The 16,362-nt window shown below is 46.2% G+C and overlaps 1 protein-coding gene across 1 annotated transcript in view; it reads left to right on the top strand.

Annotated features, from left to right (window-relative positions):
• GRK4 (G protein-coupled receptor kinase 4) overlaps positions 1-16,362 on the top strand; it is a 69,927-nt gene that overhangs the window by 7,716 nt on the left and 45,849 nt on the right. The window contains exons 3-5 of the mRNA XM_066280428.1: positions 2,644-2,756; positions 6,226-6,303; positions 11,426-11,529. Of these exons, the coding sequence (XP_066136525.1) occupies positions 2,644-2,756; positions 6,226-6,303; positions 11,426-11,529 (295 nt within the window). The remainder of the gene's footprint in view (positions 1-2,643; positions 2,757-6,225; positions 6,304-11,425; positions 11,530-16,362) is intronic.

Below are 16,362 nucleotides of genomic sequence, written 5' to 3'. Positions count from 1 at the left end.
CCCTCGGGGTCCCAGAACCTCTCTTGGCAGACACCCACTTTCTGTAAAGGGGCTTCAGCCGGAAGGAGAAGCCCCTGGGCCAGCCCCTCAGGACTGGGAGGGGCTCCCAGGATAGAGATTTGTGGGTGCCCCCGCTTCTCTCGGGGGTCTCGGCTGCTGTTCCTCTAACTGCAGCCCAGCAGCTTCATGTCTCCCAGGTCACCCCCACATCCAGCTCCCGAGGGCGCCCTGGGAAGCTCTCGCTCTTCTCGTTGTGGTTCTGTTTCTGTTTTTGTTTCCCAGTAGGACTCTGAGAGGAGGGAGGCAGACCTGTGTGCTCCATCTGCTGTCCTCACCTGGGTACAAGGAACGTTTCTGAACCTTGAAATTTGGAAGAAAAGCTTTAAAAACTCGCAACTTTTAAGAAACATCACTTTTTGACCACCGAGTGTATTTTTTTTAAAGTTAATTTTAGAGAGAGAGGGAGGGAAAGAGACAGACTAATTTGTTGTTCCCCTTATTTACGCATTTATCAATTGATTCTTGTATGTGCCTTGACTGGCGGTCAAACCCGCAACCTGGTGTCCTTGTGTGACTCTAACCAACTGAGCTGCTCTGGGACGCTTTGTGTCTTTTTAAAAAATGTAGTTAGTGCCTGACCAGGTGGTGGTGCAGTGGATAGAGCGTCGGACTGGGATGCAGAGGACCCAGGTTCGAGACCCCGAAGTCGCCAGCTTGAACGTGGGCTCATCTGGTTTCTGCAAAGCTCACCAGCTTGGACCCAAGGTCACTGGCTTGAGCAAGGGGTTACTTGGTCTGCTGAAGGCCCGCAGTCAAGGCACATATTTCGAGAAAGCAATCAATGAACAACTAAGGTGTCGCAATGAAAAACTGATGATTGATGCTTCTCATCTCTCTCCGTTCCTGTCTGTCTGTCCCTATCTATCCCTCTCTCTGACTCTGTCTCTGTAAAAATATAAATAAATAAAATAAAATTTAAAAAAATGTAGTTAGTGAGTACCCCTAAAATAAAATGTAGCCAAATTGGACACATTGGACATCATTGTTAATGTTTGTGGAAACAACTGTTTGTGCCCTGAGCCCCAAATGTTTACACCTACACTCTTGCCACCTTACCTTCTATATACACGTTTAGTGATCCAAACACCAAGGTTGCAGGTTCTGTCCCTGGCCAGGGCACATACATCCCCCGCCAGGGCATATATAAAAAGAGACAATGAATGCACAACTAAATGTAATAACAGATGAATGCTTTTTTTTCTCTCTCTCACTCTCACTCACTCTCTTTCTCTCAACTCTGCTCCCTCGCCTTCCTCTTTGTATTCTAAAATTAGTCAATAAACAATACAAGATCACTTAGATTTCTGAATTACCTGACATTAATACTTACTTTTCATGAATTTTATTGAATTCTTCAGTTCTACAGCCATTTCAGGAGGACCCAAACATAGTTATGTTCATTTCAAATTCAAAGTCACTGCTAAAAGAGCAATTAATTTTTTTTTTATGTGAGAGGAGGGACTGTAGTGAGACTCCCGCATGCCCCCAACTGAGATCCACCAGCTACCCCATCTAGGGCCGATGCTTAAGTACTGAGCTATTTTTAGTGCCTGAGGCTAATGCATTCTACCAACCCAGCTATCCTTAACACCTGGGGCCAGGCTTGAACCAATGGAGCCACCAGCTGCAGGAGGGGAAGAGGGAGAGAAAGGAGGTGATAAGGCCTGACCTGTGGTGGCACAGTGGGATAAAGCGTCAACCTGGAACACTGAGGTTGCCGGTTCGAAACCTTGGGCTTGCCTGGTCAAGGCGCATATGAGAGTTGATGCTTCCTGCTCCTCCCCCTTCTCTCTCTCTTTCTCTATCTCCCCCTCTCTCTAAAAAATCAATAAATAAAATATTAAAAAAAAAAAAAAGAAAGGAGGTGATAAGTAGATGGTCGCTTCTCCTATGTGTCCTGACCGGGAATTGCATCTGGGACTTCCATATGCCGGGCTGATGCTCTATCCGCTGAGCCACCAGCCAGGGCCGCACTGATTTTCTTACTGATATTTATATTAACCTATTTTGAACATATTTGTTTATATCCTTCTTGACACTTTGACCAAATATAGTGCCTTGTTTTCAAAACAGTGTCAGTGTTTTGGGTAAGGTAAGGTATACAACATATTATTCCACAGAAAAAAGAAAAAGCAGTTAAAAAGTTTTTAAGCATTAACAATATTTGTAACTTGTGAATGTATAGAAAGGTAACAAAATGGAAAAGAGTATATAAAAATCTAACTTAAACATTTCTGTGGTGTATTTCACATCCATGTAATTTGTCCCAAGCGCCTCTCCGTTCTCTGTTCCTGGGCGATGACAATATCCTCTCATTTCCATCGGGTATTTCCTTTCAGGGGAAGCAGGGCATTTCCAGTCAGGTTCACACACTTTTATCAGTTCTTCCAGCCACCTTTGCCTCTGCTTAGGTATTTTAAATATTCTCCATAACCCAGTCTGAATTGATAAACAAAATAGTGTCTAAAAAATAATACTGCAGATACTCTTTTTTGACCTGTCTTGTATTAGGTGAAAACAGTAAGGTTCATAAAAAGAACTTCCTGAATGGTAATAATTATATTATCCCTTTTCTTCACCCAGAAAAGGATTATATGAGTCTTTGTGAGAAGCAGCCAATAGGAAGACTTCTCTTCCGGCAGTTCTGTGATACAAAACACAATCTGAAGAGGTGCATTGAGTTCCTGGATGCGGTGGTGAGCTGTTTATCTCGGTGTCGGACCAGCTAGTCTTGTCCTCTGGAAAGGAAAAGCTAAGATGGGCTCTGAGTTAACTAGACGAGGTGGGCAGTGAGGCAAGAGTAGGTGAACTAGTTGTTTTGATGTCATGTTATCTCTTGGCCCATAACGCCCTGTACTAAAGTGTCTGCTCACACAGACCTACATACATCTCCTACATACATCTCCTACATACATCTCACGTGCTGGAGAATCACATGCCCCGTGTACTTAATGAAAAACTTTGAAACTTGCTGCTTTAATCTGTGAGAAGGTTGAACAGCTAGTGAAGACTGCATACTTATTGACAGTTTCCTGAGAAGTAACCTTCCTGCCTTCATGTAGCAGATGCTGTCTACTTCAAACACTGACCCAGAAGCGTCCAGAAGGAATAGTTAGTGTAAGAAGGATGGTCATGTTCAGTGGAAGTTCTATGACTTATAAAATGTTGCAGCGTTCTCATGCATCTCTTTGATATTTACTGTGATTTCCTTATAGGTAAAGAAATACTGGATTTCTGAATCTTTAGAGATAGCTCTGGCAAATGTAGAAGTTTTGAAACTGAAATTCAGAAGCAAACAGTAAAAAAAATTTTTTTCATAAGTTAACAGTAGAAAATTGGTAGAATCTGCCAGAAAAGCTCTCTCACCAAGCTTATGGGCCTTGCTGTGTCTACCTGGGCCTGTCCCAGAGGTATCAGCAAGTGTGTATAAACTACTTATTATACGTAAAGTACTGTCTTATAACATTGCGTATTTACTCATTCTTTCTGACAGTCTTTAAAAAAAAGAATATGTATTTATAATGTATTCTTCCAGAAAAACATTTGAGGCTCTTGCATATTTTGTTGTCTGCTCCCCACCCTCTGGACCTCCCCCGCCTTTGCCTCCTGGTACCCTCGCTAGAGTAAGACAAGCTTGCAGAGGAGCAGTCATTCTGTAAAGCCAGAACCCAGATGCCGCAGGGCGGGACTCCTCAGTTCTGGGTAGAACGAGAGATGTCTGAGGTATTGGGTTCTATCTGCCCAGCTGCTATCCTAAGGATTAAAGGCCTACGAGTCTTTGTTTTAAATTGGCTGAACTGCATTGTTAAAAAACCCTCTTTCAGTTTTAAATCTGATGGTGTCCTGACACCTGTTAGTTATTAGGTGACAGCTGATTGAGTGCCGTGACAGGTTTTGTTTTGCTCCTTGATGGCGGCTGTGTGGGTTACGAATAACACCTGCTGTGCGGTTCGTACAGGCGGACTGCTCTGAGGACACCTGCCTGCACTGCCCTGGGGCTTCTAGGTTCTCTGAACTTCTTGACTAGAGAGACTGCATTTTGCCCTTTGCCCCTGAGCAGCTAGCGCGGCTGTTTGCTCTGTTTCATGCTCTGTGTTTGTTGAAAGAATTAATGGCATCTGTGTCAGTCAGGGTTCAATGAAAGGAATACAACCATTAGGAGACAGATATTAAGAGATTTATCAAAAGGAATTGACTTACATGATTGTGCGGTCTGGCTAGGAAAATCTAAAGTCCATGAGGTAGGCCATCAGGAAGGGCGGGATGGAACTCTCCAGAAATGGGGCGAAGCTGTTGTTCTGAGGCAGAAGCTTCTTTGAGGAAGACTCAGCTCTGCTTAAAGGCATTTCAACAGATTGAATGAAGCCCACCTGGATAAACTAGGGTAATCTCCCTTATTAAAGTCAACTGACACAGGCCGTCACAGCAATAGCTAGATTTGTGTTTGAGTAACTAGAGATTGTTGCCTCCCAAACAGGCACACCAAGAGACCCCCACACCTGGCCTGTGGTGGCGCAGTGGGTAGAGTGTCAACCTGGAACGTTGGGGTCACTAGTTCAGAACCCTGGGCTTGCCCAGTCAAGGCACATACAACAAACAACCACAACCACAACTAGTTGATGCTTCCTGCTCCACCCCCACCCCCACCTTTCTCTCCCTCTCTCTCTATCCTCTCACTAAAATCAATAAATAAAAATCCTTAAAAAAAGAAAAAAAGAGAGACCACCACAGAATCATAATTTCCTTCCATTTATGGGGTGCCATGTAGTAAACACAATTCCCAGAATTGAGGTTTACAGGTTCTTTAGGTAAACAGTGTGCTAGTTATGCACTGGACACAGAAGTGCAGCAGGCTCTGACCCGGTCAGCAGCCTGGTGGCCGTGGCCCCTGCGCAGGCTGGTGAAGGGTTGGGTCCCACCATGGGGACTTTCTCTGTGAGTGCTTGCAATGTGCTCAGTAGGTCAGCTCCCTTTGGGCTTCATTTCCTCACTCTGTCTTCAGCTCTGTCTGACTTTCCACTTCCCCGCTCTCCTCCCTGTGAGCCGCTGGCTTCGCTAAGCCCCCCCCCCCCCCCCCCCCCGCTTGTCTCCGACACTGTTGAGCAGCCACTTTTAGAGACTCTCTTACTAGGCTTCTGTGCTGTCTCCTCTGGTTTTCTTTCTTTTTTACAGAGACAGAGAGAGGGACAGATAGGGACAGACAGGAATGGAGAGAGATGAGAAGCAGCAATCATCAGTTTCTCGTTGCGACACCTTAGTTGTTCATTGATTGCTTTCCCACATGTGCCTTAACTATGGGCCTTCAGCAGACCGAGTAACCCCTTGCTCAAGCCAGCGACCTTGGGTCCGAGCTAATGAGCTTTGCTCAAACCAGATGAACCCGTGCTCAAGCTGGTGACCTCGGGGTCTCGAACCTGGGTCCTCTGCATCCCAGTCCGACGCTCTATCCACTGCGCAACCGCCTGGTCAGGCTTTTCTTTCTTTTTTAAAAATTTATTTATTCATTTTAGAGAAGAGAGAGAGAAGGGAGGGGGCAGGAAGCTTCAACTCCCGTATGTGCCTTGACCAGGCAAGCCCAGGGTTTCGATCCGGTGACCTCAGCATTCCAGGTCAAGGCTTGATCCACTGTGCCACCACAGGTCAGGCTGGTTTTCTTTTTCTGTTAACTCTTTTTCATTTTTTCCTCCTTGCTTACCCTTTAAAGATGTTTAGATACTGACCAGGTTCTGCTTTTGATATGTCCTGTGTGTTCTGGCCTGTGTGGTATTGTCCACTCTTCTGGTCTCTCACCTGACTCCTGTATGTGGATGGCTCCCACTTAGCTGTGGCTCACTGTAACCCCCCAGAGAATGCTGCACTCAGCTTTCCAAGTGCCTGCGACAGCCCAAGTTGTTTATCTTGTTCCCTTTTATTTGGGCTCATTTACTGGCTGAAAATGCAATAAGACAGAGAGCGTCATGGAATGTGTTGCTCTGCTACATTATTAACCCTTAGAAGAATGGGCTTTTCCTCTCAGAGCTCCTAGGGGGAGACACTTGAACAAATAGAGCTGTCCTCTGGTTCTTAGGCTACCAAGTCACTTCCGTATGTCAGAGAACTTGAAACATCGTGAAGTCAGTGAAGAAGCTTAACTAACATCATTTTTCCGGTCATGTCTACAATCAGGCAGAATATGAAGTTGCCACTGATGAGGACCGAAGAAATATTGGACTGCTAGTCTTAGACACATTCTTCATTAATGAGGTGTGTTTTCTTCTTTAGATATAAAGAGTTGTGAATACTTAAATAATTAGAGTGCAGAGCTGTTTTTACTTAATTGGATAAATATAACAAGTGTTAAAATCTTTAAATTCTTATAAATGTTCCTCTCCCTGGGCCATAGCTGGCACCTTCTCACTGTGTCCTCTGTGGTGGAAGAGGTGAGGAAGCTCTCTGGAACCCCCTTTAGAAGGGCACTAATCCTATTCATGAGGACCCCTTCCTCCTGATCTCAGCACCCCAAAGGCTCTGCATCCTAACACTGTCACTTTGAGGGGTAGGATTTCCACATATGAATTCCAAGGGGACACATTCAGGCCATCACCCTTGTATGTAGAAAACCCTAACATGTCCCCCTAACATACATTAGGGGGAAAACTACTAGAGCTAATAAATGAGTTCCCCAAGGTCACAGGTTATACTAGGTCATCATACAAAATTCAATTGTATTTCTATACGTTAGCAATTAAAATCCAAAAATGAAATTAAGAAATCAACTCCACTTACAATAGCATCAAAAGGGATAAAACAAGAGTGAATATAACAAAACGTGCACAAGACTTTTATACACTGCAAGACTTGGAAACACCATTGAAAGGAATTAATGAGCTTAAGTAAATGGAAAGACATCTCATGACCATGGATTAGAGAAGACTGATGTTGTTAGGGTGACAACCCTCCCCAGATTGATCTATGGAATTATCATAATACTGAGCAAAACCCTAGCTCCCGTTTTTGCAGAAATTAGCAAGCTAGTCTTAGAAACAGTATAGTCCCAGCATAAGGACAGCCATACAGGTCAGTGGGATAGAACCCACTGACTGGGGGCAGGAACCAGGTCATGTGTTTGCAGTCACTGGACTTAGCGCAGAGAGCCAGGACAGCTCGGTGCGGAAAGAACACCTTTCACCAGGTGGTGCTGGGGCAGCTGGACATCCACATGCAAAAGAGTGGATTTGGACCCCCCATTACAAGTACTTGCATACAGAAAGAGACCCTTACTTCTGTACAAAAAGTCACTTCACATGGCTTGAACGCAAATGTAAGAGCTAAATATATAACTCTTAGAGGAAATCTCTGAGGTGTAAATCTTAGGCGTGAAAGTGTAGATCTTTATGACCTTGGTTTAGACAGGGACTTCTTAAGTGGAACATCTAAAAGACAGCAACCAAAATCAATAAGCAAACGACTTAAAATGAAAAACTTAGTGCAAAATGAAAAAACAAGGCCGTGAGAGAACAGTCTAAAGAATGGGAGAAAATACCTGTGTGGGGTCTGGTATCCAGAATATAGAAAGAACTCTTAAAATTCATCAGCAAAGACAACCCAATTAAAATAACAAAGTCTGTATATTTTTTAACACAGAAAAATAAGCATATTTTTGCAAAATTCACCCACCTCTCTCTCCCCACTAGTAGACTTTCCTATCAGAGTTCCTGATATCCAAAACTTAAAAAGCAAGGCTCTGAGTCACTTGGTACATTTCCCTGGCAACTGCCTATTCTGAAAAGTAATTTTTGTTTCTCAATTTAAGGACCCAGCAGAAGTTTCTCTTTTACTTTTACTATGTTTCTCATCAGGCTAGTAGGACCATACCATAGCTTGTGTGCCTTAGCTTAGCTTAGCTTACCTCTGCTCACGGAAGGTTACAGACATCACTTTCCTTTGTGTGGGAATAAGGTACTATTAATATAAAACTTTTCTAAGTTAGCAAAAAATACAAGGGGGAATTCATTGTTAAACAGCCTTAATGGAATCAACCCGCTATTTCACTACAGAAAATCAAGACCTTGGCAAAGGAACTAAGACTATGGAATATACAAGTATTTCTTAAAAATATGTACTTTCGAGACAGTATTGGAATTCAATGGCTTTATCTCCTGTGAAAATTTTGTTTCTGTTGTCTCCTGTGCCTGGAACCATGTGTATTTGTTGAGTAAATGAGTGAACAGCCTTCTCTCTTTCTTTTTTAATTAAAAAAATAATTTGGGGGTGGGGGGAGGGAAGGAGGGAGAGGGGGAGGGGGAGGGGGAGGGGTACAAAGAAAACTGGATAGAGGGTGACGGAGGACGATCTCTCTTTGGGTAATGGGTATGCAACAGAACTAAATTACAAGATAACTTGGAAATGTTTTCTTTGAATATATGTACCCTGATTTATTGATGTCACCCCATTAAAATAAAAATTTATTTATAAACAAAAATAATTTATTAAGTCCTGGATGGTGGCTCTGTGGATAGAGCATCATCCCAAAGCACTGAGGTTGCCGGCTCGATCCTGGGGTCACTGGCTCAATCATAGGGTTGCTCGTCTGAGCCCTGGTCAGGGCACATATGAGAAGCAATCAGTGGGTGCACAACTAAATTGATGCTTCTCTCTATGTCTCTCCTTCTTTCTCAAGTCAATGGGGAAAAATTTTAATTAATTTATTGATTTTAAAGACGGAAGGAGAGAGAGAGAGACAGAGAGAAACATCCATTTGTTGTTCTACCCATTTATACGGTCATTGGCTGCCTCCTTGATGTGCCAAGGGGATTGAACCCACAGCCTTGGCAACCTTAGCATGTCAGGATGACGCTCTAACCAACTCTGCTACTGGGGTAGGGCTACAGCCTTCTTTTCTGAAGTGTGGAATGAATAGACCCCCTTATCCTCATCATGACCTTGCCGTGTAGAAAGAAACTGGTCTGGGGAATCCCAAGAGCCTGGTTCAGTCTTGGCCCTCCTGCTTTTTGCCATAGGTGTCCCGGAATGTTCTGTAGCTGCCCAAACCTCATCCATCCAGATGATTGTGAGGTTGATTGATGTATATGCCCATGAAAAGGCCTCACTTGTTTTAGATAATTTAAATGACAACTATTAATCGTTATTAATTACAATGGTACCTTGAGATACGAATTTAATTTGTTCTGTAACCAAGCTTGTAAGTCAGTCAACTCCTATATCAAACTGCCGATACTGGACCCATGCACCAACACACCACCTAGCGGCAGCTCCTGAATCACAACTTGTATCTCGGAATTTCACTTGGATCTTGAACAAAAATACGGACCAAGTCGCAGCTCGTATCTTAAAAAAAAACTGTACGTTGGACTGTTCGTATCTCAAAGTACTACTGTATAACAATGTATTTGGGGGTAAAATTTGAGTTCATTCATTGTATATTTTTATTACTTAATAGCTCAATTTCTTTGATGAAATAGCTGCTCTGAATTAAAGAAAAAACAGGTTTGTTGTGGTAATTTGGCTATACCATAGTCAGAAATCAGTCTAGAATGCACGTCTAATTTCTAGTGACAAATTAAATGTACAATTGGGCATAATCTGGGTATGTTTCTCAATGAAGCTGGACAAGAGTTCTGTTGTTGTGTTCCCTTTTCCCAGCATCCTCTGGTGGAGGGTTAGAAGAATGGGGAACTGGCACTTGGGGACATGTGAGTGAGAACGGGAAGTGGTACAGTCTTTTGGGGGGCAGTTTTATAATAAAAGTCAACATTTCAAATGTATGTATCCTTTGAACTGGTAGTTCTGCTTCTAGGAACCTATCCTGTAAAACACGGCCGGACAAGATGTTCGCAGCAGTGGTGTTTGCGGGGAGAACCCAGCAGCCAGCGTGTCTCATGGGGGCAGATAAATGCTGGGGAGCCAGGCGTCACCAGAGAAACATTGTGGCGCTGTGGCGTCAGCACGTGCAGGACTAGACCGGCCGGACTTGCGGCTTTGGGACCTTACAGTGCTGTGAAAGCATGTAGTACACTGTACTTTGCATTTGGATCTTTTCTGGCTAGTGCTGTGCAGGACGGTACTCTTTGTGGTACCACGTGATCGTGGGGGTCAACAGCCGACACTACCCCGTGCTGCTTGTCAGCGTCTTCTGGTTATTGTGTTTTGTATTTTCACATCCCGTCATGTCTGCAAAATGCCCCGTGTCTCCCGCTTCTGGGGAGAGGAGGAGAAAGGCAGTGACTGGAGGCGAACCCAAGATAACTGCCCAACTGTGGGCTAATGTAAGTGCTCTGAGCGCATTGACGGTTAGCTCACTAAGCTGTGATGTAGGGTAGGGTTAGGTGTAGTAAATGCACTTTTTCATTTTTAAATATTTTTAAAGTGCATTTTTAAAAAGTATTTTATTTATTAATTTTACAGAGGGGTGGGGGAGATAAGAAGTAGTTGCTTCACTCTCACTGTTCATTGGTAGCTTGTTGTATGTGCCTTAACTTGGCAGGCCCAGGGTTTTGAACTGGGACCTCCGTGTTCCGGGCCGGTGCTCTATCCACTGCGCCGCCACAGGCCAGGCTAAAATGCATTTTAGACTTACAGTATTTTGAATCAGGATGGGTTTGCTGGGACATAATCCCTTCATAAATTGAGGAGCATCTGTACATAGTTTTTATTCCATTTGTATGAGGAAAAAGTCCATTTTCTAAGGGTTTGCGTGTGTATGTATTTTTAATTGTGGTAAAAAACATATAACATAAAATTTGTCATTAAGTACATTCACATTGCTGTACAACCGTCATCACCGTGATCTCCTGAATTTTTTTCATCTTGCAAAGCTGAAAGTCTGTCCCCATTAAACAATAGCCCCTCATCCCTCCTCCCCCAGCCCAGGCACCCACTGTTCTTTCTGCATGAATCTGACTGCTGCAGGGACACTGTAGAAGGGAGTCACAGAGAACCTGTCCTTCTGTAACTGGCTTAGCTCACTCAGCGTGCTGTCTTCGAGCTCCATCTGTGCTGTAGCAGGTGTTGGGATCTCCATCCACTTGAAGGCTGAATCATATTCCGTTGAGTGGAGGGACCACATTGTATTTATCCATCCATTTGTCGATGGCCACATGGGCTGTGCCCACCTTTGGCTGTTGGGAGTGATGCTGTGAACATGGGTACAGCATCTCTGGAGAACCCGCTCCCACTCTGGATACCCTGGGGAAAGGCAACACTGTGAACCCTGGGAGAGGAGACTGTGGCAGAGTGTAGGTGGGGCTTTGACTTGTTATCTCATGTGCTTTGTGTCTTCATTTTTTACAATAAGCATTAGGTTTTGCTCACAATTAGTAAGCTGTGAAGTCACTAACTGTCATTGTCTTTGGTTTGTGCTGTAAAGAATGCGGCAGCCCCTTTATCACAGATGCCGGCCCATGTCTTACGAAGGTGCATACTGCGACTAAAGGAGAAACCCTCTAAGGATGTCTTCGAGGAGTGCACCAGGTGAGTGGGTCTCGCGCGCCCTGCCCCTCTGTGGCTCGCTTGGGATGGGTCTGCAGGAGGTTTCTCTGCACAAGACAAGTTCTCACCAGAGCACCTTCCAAATGAAGACAGCTGCTGTCACTAGAAGACGAGAAGAGTAATCATCACGCGCGCGCATGACACGCTGAAGCGGGCCTCGTTGGACGCCAGTGTGCCAGCATTGCTTTGCTGGCTCTGGCTCTCTCTGCTCAGCCTCCCAAAATGCTTGTGTCTAGGATGAAATTTTCGTAAAATGTTTTCTTAGGCCTAGGCACTTGCTGAAAATCATTTTTCACCAGACCTTTGCAATACGGGTAGGAAAATTCTAAGTCAGAGCCCTACACAGGAGGAAAGAATGGTTTCTGAAGTGATCTGGCCCCAAACATGTAGTCCTTATGCAGACACTGGTGTGTCACTCACTCATTCAGCAGGTGTCCCTGAGAGCCTCCTTCGTGTCAGGAGCAGTATTGGTCTCCTGGGGATGCAGCAACAAAGCACCGTGAGCTCGAGAGTCCACGCCTCACCACTCTGGGCTGCGCGCTGATGGCCAGGGCTCAGGGCCGTGCTCTCTCGACACTGCAGGAGAGGGTCCTCCCTGCCTTCTCCAGCTTCTGCTCCACTTCTGGTGCTGCCTGCACACCCGCTGTGTTCTTTGGCGTGTAGCTGCATCCTGTCAGTCTCTGTGTCTGTCGTCACAGGGCCATCTTCTCTGTGTATCACTGTCTCTGTTCTCTGCTCTTACAGGCACGCCAGTCATATTGGAGTAGTGCTCATATGACCTCCTCTTAACTAATTATACCTGCAACAATTCTACAATATTTCCAAGTAAGGTCTCATTTACAGGTATAGACAGGGTAAGGACATAGCTCTTTGGGGAAACATAATAGTTTCCTTCTGTGGGTTGAGGTTATAGCTGAGAACCAAACAAAATAAAACCCTGTGTGGCTTAAAGTTAACATTTTTACATGCCTTAAGAAAATATACAGTGTGTCTGAAAAGTCATGGTGTACTTTTGATGGGTCACAGGAAAGCAACAAAAGACAATAGAGCCTGACCAGGAGATGACACAGTGGATAGAGCATTGGACTGGGATGCAGAGGACCCAGGTTCAAGACCCCGAGGTTGCCAGATTGAGCGCGGGCTCATCTGGTTTGAGCAAAAAGCCCACCAGCTTGAACCCAAGGTTGCTGGCTCCAGCAAGGGGTTACTCGGTCTGTTGAAGGCCCGTGGTCAAGGCACATATGAGAAAGGAATCAATGAACAACTAAGGTGTTGCAACACGCAATGAAAAACTAATGATTGATGCTTCTCATCTCTCTCTGTTCCTGTCTGTCTGTCCTTGTCTATCCCTCTCTCTCTCTCTCTGAAAAAAAAATTTTTTTTAAATAAACAAATAAAACAAAAGACGATAGAAATGTGAAATCTGCACCAAATAAAAGGAAAACCCTCCTAGTTTTTGTAGGATGATGTGGCAGCATGTGGGCATGCGCAGATGATGACGTAACACTGTGTATACAGCGGAGCAGCCCACGGCCATGTCAGTCGAGATGTGGATGGTACAGAGGAAAGTTCAGTGTGTTCTGTGGCTTGCTAAATTTGAATCCGTGACCAAAGTGCAACGTGAATATCGGCATGTCTATAACGAAGCGCCACCACATAGGAATAACATTACTCTGTGGGATAAGCAGCTGAAGGAAACTGGCAGTTTGGTGGAGAAACCCCGTTCTGGTAGTCCATCCATCAGTCAGTGACGAGTCTGTAGAGGCTATATGGGATAGCTACCTAAGGAGCCCTAAAAAATCTGTGCGTGAGGCCCTGGCCCGTTGGCTCAGTGGTAGAGCGTTGGCCTGGCATGCAGAAGTCCCGGGTTCGATTCCTGGCCAGGGCACACAGGAGAAGCGCCCATCTGCTTCTCCACCCCTCCCCCTTTCCTTCCTCTCTGTCTCTCTCTTCCCCTCCCACAGTCAAGGCTCCACTGGAGCAAAGTTGGCCCGGGCGCTGAGGATGGCTCTGTGGCCTCTGCCTCAGGCACTAGAATGGCTCTGGTCGCAACAGAGCAACGCCCCAGATGGGCAGAGCATCGCCCCCTGGTGGGCATTCCAGGTGGATCCCGGTCGGGCACATGCGGGAGTCTGTCTGTCTCCCCATTTCCAGCTTCAGAAAAATACAAAAAAAAAAAAAAATTGTGCGTGAGCCCACATCAAACTGCACTGAATAGGTATGAAACTGGGAGACTTTTCCTTTTATTTGGTGCAGATTTCACATTTCTATTGCCTTTTTTTTTTTTTTTTTAACATTTCTATCGTCTTTTGTTGCTTTCTTGTGACTGATCAAAAGTGCACCATGACTTTATGGACACACTGTAAATTCCAGAGCTGTGGCGTGGTATATTAGTTACTCTTTTTGGGAAACATTAAGCACCTACTATGTGCCTGTCATTGATCTAGGTTCTGGGAATAAAATGATAAGCACATGAACTGGCTCATTGTGCTTGGGGAGTGGATAACCACATGGGATGAGTCACAGCACACCTTTGTTCTCTCACAGTTCTGGGGTCAGAAGCCTGAGGCTGTGTCCCTGGGCAGAAACCCAGGTGTCAGCAGGGCTCTGTGCCCCTCCAAGGTCTAGAGGAGAATCCACTTTTGGCCTTTTCCTGTTTCTTTATTTTTCTTTCTTTTTATTTTTTTATATTTTGTATTTTTTTGTATTTTTCTGAAGCTGGAAACGGAGGCAGTCAGACAGACTCCCTCATGCGCCCGACCGGGATCCACCAGGCACGCCCACCAGGGGGCGATGCTCTGCCCATCCAGGGTGTCGCTCTGTTGCCACCAGAGCCACTCTAGCGCCTGGGACAGAGGCCAAGGAGCCATCCCCAGCATCCGGGCCATCTTTGCTCCAATGGAGCCTTGGCTGCGGGAAGGGAAGAGAGAGATAGAGAGGAAGGAGAGGGGGAAGGATGGAGAAACAGATGGGCGCTTCTCCTGTGTGCCCTGGCCGGGAATCAAACCCGGGACTTACGCACGCCAGGCCAACGCTCTACCACTGAGCAAACCGGCCAGGGCTCTTTTTTTTTTTTTTTTAAGTGAGAAGAGGGGAGATAGTGAGACAGACTCCTGCATGCGCTAGACCCGGGATCCACCCAGCTACCCTAGTCTGCAGCAGATGCTCGAATCATTTGAGCTATCCTTAGTGCCCAGGGCTATGCTTGAACCAGTTGAGCCACTGGCTGCTAGAGGGAAAGAGGGAGAGAAGAGGAGAGAAGCCGGTGGAGTCGCTTCTCGTGTGCCCTGACCAGGGATTGAACCCAGGATGTTCCCACACTGGGCTGACACTCTCTCCAACCGGCCAGGGCATCTTTTCCAGTTTCCAGAGCCACATTCCTTGGCTTCTGGTCCCTCCCTCCACTTTCCGAACCAGCATGTAGCAGCTCTGGTCTCTCTGCTTGTGTTCTACGTAGCCTTTCTTACTGTGTGTCCAGATTGTCCTCTGCCTCCCTCTCGTAAGGACACTTGTGGTGTCACTTGTGGTGACACTTTGGGCCCAGCTAGATAACCCAGTCATACCTGCAGGGTCTCAGTGGCCGTCTAGGGTGATGGCACAGGTGTGGGGTGTATAGGCACTTTGGGCCCAGCTGGATAACCCAGTCATACCTGCAGGGTCTCAGTGGCCGTCTAGGGTGATGTCACAGGTTTGGGGTGTATAGGCACTTTGGGCCCAGCTGGATAACCCAGTCATACCTGCAGGGTCTCAGTGGCCGTCTAGGGTGATGGCACAGGTGTGGGGTGTATAGGCACTTTGGGCCCAGCTGGATAACCCAGTCATACCTGCAGGGTCTCAGTGGCCGTCTAGGGTGATGGCACAGGTGTGGGGTGTATAGACACCTCTTGCAAAGATCCCAGTATTAGAACTGACTGCTTTTCTGTTCCGTTTTCATTTTGTAGAAACTAAAAAAAACCCTGAAAATTAACTTTTGTTACTTTGGACATAGTGTTTTTTCCTTGCTCTGATTTTCTGTTCACTTGTGAACACAAACTGGAGCACTCGGTCCTGTTAGATCCTAGTGGATGGCATCGCTAGGACCTGGGTGACAGTCACACCACAGTGCGGGCTTAGGTCCTGCCAGATCCTAGTGGATGGCATCGCTAGGACCTGGGTGACAGTCACACCACAGTGCGGGCTTAGGCCCTGTTAGATCCTAGTGGATGGCATCGCTAGGACCTGGGTGACAGTCACACCACAGTGCGGGCTTAGGCCCTGTTAGATCCTAGTGGATGGCATCGCTAGGACCTGGGTGGCAGTCACACCCACAGTGCAGGCTTAGGCCCTGTTAGATCCTAGTGGATGGCATCGCTAGGACCTGGGTGGCAGTCACACCACAGTGCAGGCTTAGGTCCTGTTAGGTCCTAGTGGATGGCATCGCTAGGACCTGGGTGGCAGTCACACCCACAGTGCAGGCTTAGGCCCTGTTAGATCCTAGTGGATGGCATCGCTAGGACCTGGGTGACAGTCACACCACAGTGCGGGCTTAGGCCCTGTTAGATCCTAGTGGATGGCATCGCTAGGACCTGGGTGACAGTCACACCCACAGTGCGGGCTTAGGCCCTGTTAGATCCTAGTGGATGGCATCGCTAGGACCTGGGTGACAGTCACACCACAGTGCGGGCTTAGGCCCTGTTAGATCCTAGTGGATGGCATCGCTAGGACCTGGGTGGCAGTCACACCCACAGTGCGGGCTTAGGTCCTGTTAGATCCTAGTGGATGGCATCGCTAGGACCTGGGTGGCAGTCACACCACAGTGCGGGCTTAGGCCCTGTT

This window comes from Saccopteryx bilineata, chromosome 5 (assembly GCF_036850765.1).
Source record: "Saccopteryx bilineata isolate mSacBil1 chromosome 5, mSacBil1_pri_phased_curated, whole genome shotgun sequence".
Classification (NCBI taxonomy): Eukaryota; Metazoa; Chordata; class Mammalia; order Chiroptera; family Emballonuridae; genus Saccopteryx; species Saccopteryx bilineata.
This window is presented reverse-complemented; position numbering and strand designations above follow the sequence as displayed.